Consider the following 3789-nt stretch of genomic DNA (forward strand, 5'->3'; position numbering starts at 1 on the left):
GTGGGGGTGCCCGCAGACCCCTGGGAGGTGCCGTTCGAGGAGATCCTGGACCTGCAGTGGGTGGGCAGCGGGGCGCAGGGCGCCGTCTTCCTGGGCCGCTTCCACGGCGAGGAGGTGGCGGTGAAGAAGGTGCGGGACCTGAAGGAGACCGACATCAAGCACCTGCGCAAGCTGAAGCACCCCAACATCATCACCTTCAAGTGAGCGCGGGCAGGGGGCGCGGGGACGCGGCTGGGGGGCGCCGGGGACACGGCCGTGGTGTGGGCAGGGAGCGCGGGGACAGAGAGCACGGGGCAGGGACACGGTGTGGGCACGGAGCACAGGGACACCGAGAGCATGGGGCAGGGACACGGTGTGGGCACGGAGCACGGGGACACCGAGAGCATGGGCATGGATGGGACAGGGACATGGGCACGGTGTGGGCATAGAGCATGGGGACACCAAGAGCATGGGCGTGGAGGGGGTAGGGACATGGGCAAGGTGTGAGCATGGAGCACGGGGACACCAAGAGCTTGGGGCAGGGACATGGTGTGGACATGGGCATGGATGGGACAGGGACACGGACATGGGCATGGTGTGGGCATGGAGCACGGGGACACCATGAGCATGGGCATGGATGGGACAGGGACATGAGCACGGTGTGGACGTGGAGCATGGGGACACCAAGAGCATGGGGACACCAGGAGCATGGGGCATGCGCATGGATGGGGCATGGACACGGCCATGGTGTGGACATGGAGCACGGGGACACCGTGAGCATGGGGCACGGGCACGGTGCGGGCATGGATACGGACACCGCATGGGCATGGGGCACAGGGGACACCAGCCGTGGGCATGGGGGTCGTGGCGTGGGCATGGACACGGCATGGACATGGACACGGTGTGGTCACGGGGAACGTCGTGGGCAGAGGGCAGGGACGTGGCATGGCCTGGGGCATGGGCACGGACACGGCATGGGCATGGACGTGGCATGGACACAGCACGGGGCATGCATGTGGCATGGACACGGCACGGGCATGGTTTTAGGGTGGCCCCATGGACACAGCCAAGGGGCCACGGACGCAGCGCAGGGAACGCCACCACGGCACGGACACGGGTGGGCAGGGCATGGCACGGGGACACGGACGGGTCCCACCTGTGGCACGGGGCACACTGCGGACGGGGAGAGGGGGACATCAGTGGGTGCCGGGGCGCAGCTGGGTGCCCCGGTCCGGCCGGGTGCCCCCCCTCAGCGCCGGGTGCCGCCGCTGACGGTGCCGCTGTGCCGGCAGGGGGGTGTGCACCCAGGCTCCCTGCTACTGCATCATCATGGAGTTCTGCGCCCAGGGCCAGCTCTACGAGGTGCTGCGCGCCGGGCGCAAGGTCACCCCCTCCCTCCTCGTCGACTGGTCCATGGGCATCGCCGGCGGCATGAACTACCTGCACCTCCACAAGATCATCCACCGCGACCTCAAGTCGCCCAAGTGAGCGGGGACGGGGGGCTCGGGGAGCACCCGCGGGTGCTGGGGTGGCGGCGGCGGTGCCTGTGGTGGTGGGGGGGGGGCCGTGGCCGTGGCGGGTGTGTGGTCGTGGGGGGGGGTCGTGCCCTCGGTGGGGCTTTGTCCGTGGTGGCTGCGTGTCCCTGGTGGTGCCGTGGCCGTAGCGGTGACGTATCCGTGGTGGTGCCATGCCCGTGGCAGTGCTGGGTCCGTGACATTGACGTGTCCGTGGTGGTGATGTGGCCGTGACACTGGGGACATGGCGATGCCGTGCCCATGGTGGTGACACGTCCGTGACATTGACATGTCCATGGTGGTGCCGTGCCCGTGGCAGTGCCGTGCCCGTGGTGGTGATGTGTCCGTGACACTGACGTGTCCATGGTGGTGCCATGCCCGTGGTGGTGCCGTGCCCGTGGTGGTGCCGTGCCCATGACGATGACATGGTGGTGACCTGCCCCTGGCAGTGCAATGACCACGGTGGTTGCATGCCCGTGGTGCTTGCATGCAGGTGACAGTTGTATATCCATGGCAGTGCCATGGCAGCGGTGGCACAACGTCCACAGCAGCTGCGTGTCCAAGGTGGTGACGTGTCCATGGCAGTTGCATGACTGTGGTGGTGCCGTGCTCGTGGTGGTGGTGGCATGCCCGTGGTGCCATGCTTGTGGTGGTGGTGCCATGCTCATAGTGGTGGTGGGGGTGGTGCCATGCTCGTGGTGGTGGTGGCATGCCCATGGTGCCGGTGGTGCCATGCTCATAGTGGTGGTGGTGGTGGTGCCATGTTCGTGGCGGTGGTGGCATGCCCATGGTGCCATGCTTGTGGTGGTGGTGCCATGCTCATAGTGGTGGTGCCGGTGGTGCCATGCTCATGGTGGTGGTGGTGGTGCCATGCTCATTCATGGTGGTGGTGCCATGCCCATAGTGCTGGTGGTGGTGGCATGCCCATGGTGCTGGTGGTGCCATGCTCGTGGTGGTGGTGCCATGCTCGTGGTGCTTGTGCCATGCTCATGGTGGTAGTGGTGGTGCCATGCTTGTGGTGGTGTTGGTGCCATGCTTGTGGTGGTGTTGGTGCCATGCTCGTGGTGCTGGTGCCATGCTCATGGTGGTAGTGGTGGTGCCATGCTTGTGGTGGTGTTGGTGCCATGCTCGTGGTGTTGGTGCCATGCTCGTGGTGCTGGTGCCATGCTCGTGGTGGTGGTGCCGGTGGTGCCATGCTCGTGGTGGTGGTGCCATGCTCGTGGTGGTGGTGCCATGCTCGTGGTGCTGGTGGCGGTGGTGCCATGCCCATGGTGGTGGTGGTGGTGGTGGCCTGCCCATGGTGGTGCCTTGCCCGTGACACCACCACGCTCATGGCAGTTGTGTGCCCGCGGTGGTGCCGTGCCCGCGGTGGTGGCATGTCCACGACGGGACAACGCTCACAGCAGCCGCGTGCCCGTGACGGTGCCATGGCCGTGGCACTGGCGCGGCGCTGAGTGGGCTGCCCCCCCCCCAGCATGCTCATCACCTACGACGACGTGGTGAAGATCTCCGACTTCGGCACCTCCAAGGAGCTCATCGACAAGAGCACCAAGATGTCCTTCGCCGGCACCGTGGCCTGGATGGCGCCCGAGGTCATCCGCAATGAGCCCGTCTCCGAGAAGGTCGACATCTGGTGAGGGCACGGGGACACCGGGGACCTCGGGGACAACAGGGAGCCGTGGTGGCGCCGGGGGATGTAGCAGCACGGGGGCTGCTGGGAGCCGGTGGCAACCCTGGGGACACTGGGGACACGGAGGGGGGGGACAGCAGGGACGCTGCAGGGGAAGGGGGATGGGGACAATGGGGAGGTTGAGGGGGACTTTGTAGGGACATCAGGGACACCAGCATGGGCAGAGGCAGGGAGGGGACACCGGGGGCGAGCGGAGGGGGACCAAGGGACAGGGTGAGGCCACCGGGGGTGCCCGGGACCGTGGGTGACGCTGCGCCCAGGTCCTTCGGGGTGGTGCTGTGGGAGCTGCTGACGGGCGAGATCCCCTACAAGGACGTGGACTCCTCAGCCATCATCTGGGGCGTGGGCAGCAACAGCCTCCACCTGCCTGTCCCCTCCGGCTGCCCCGACGGCTTCAAGGTGCTGCTGCGCCAGTGCTGGTGAGTGCGCCCGTGGGGGGGGGGGGCACCCCGTGGGGACACCCCGTGGGCACAGGGGCACGGCACGGGGACATCCCGTAGGGGACCCTGAACGGGGACACCCCGTGGGGACTTTCATGGGGACACACTATGGGCACAATGCACAGGGGGACGCCATGGGGACATCCCATGGGGACCCTGCATGGGG

The 3789-nt window shown here is 67.3% G+C and overlaps 1 protein-coding gene across 1 annotated transcript; it reads left to right on the forward strand.

Annotated features, from left to right (window-relative positions):
• The first annotated feature begins 8 nt into the window (after positions 1–8).
• Positions 9–3642, forward strand: LOC118158584 (mitogen-activated protein kinase kinase kinase 12-like). Its single transcript, XM_035313253.1, has 4 exons — positions 9–200; positions 1272–1463; positions 2968–3126; positions 3444–3642. The coding sequence occupies exons 2-4, from the start codon at positions 1309–1311 to the stop codon at positions 3604–3606; spliced, it is 477 nt and encodes a 158-aa protein (XP_035169144.1). The 5' UTR covers positions 9–200; positions 1272–1308; the 3' UTR covers positions 3607–3642.
• Positions 3643–3789: the final 147 nt, after the last annotated feature.

The sequence above is a fragment of the Oxyura jamaicensis genome (assembly GCF_011077185.1).
Source record: "Oxyura jamaicensis isolate SHBP4307 breed ruddy duck chromosome 33 unlocalized genomic scaffold, BPBGC_Ojam_1.0 oxy33_random_OJ63119, whole genome shotgun sequence".
NCBI classification, from domain to species: Eukaryota; Metazoa; Chordata; class Aves; order Anseriformes; family Anatidae; genus Oxyura; species Oxyura jamaicensis.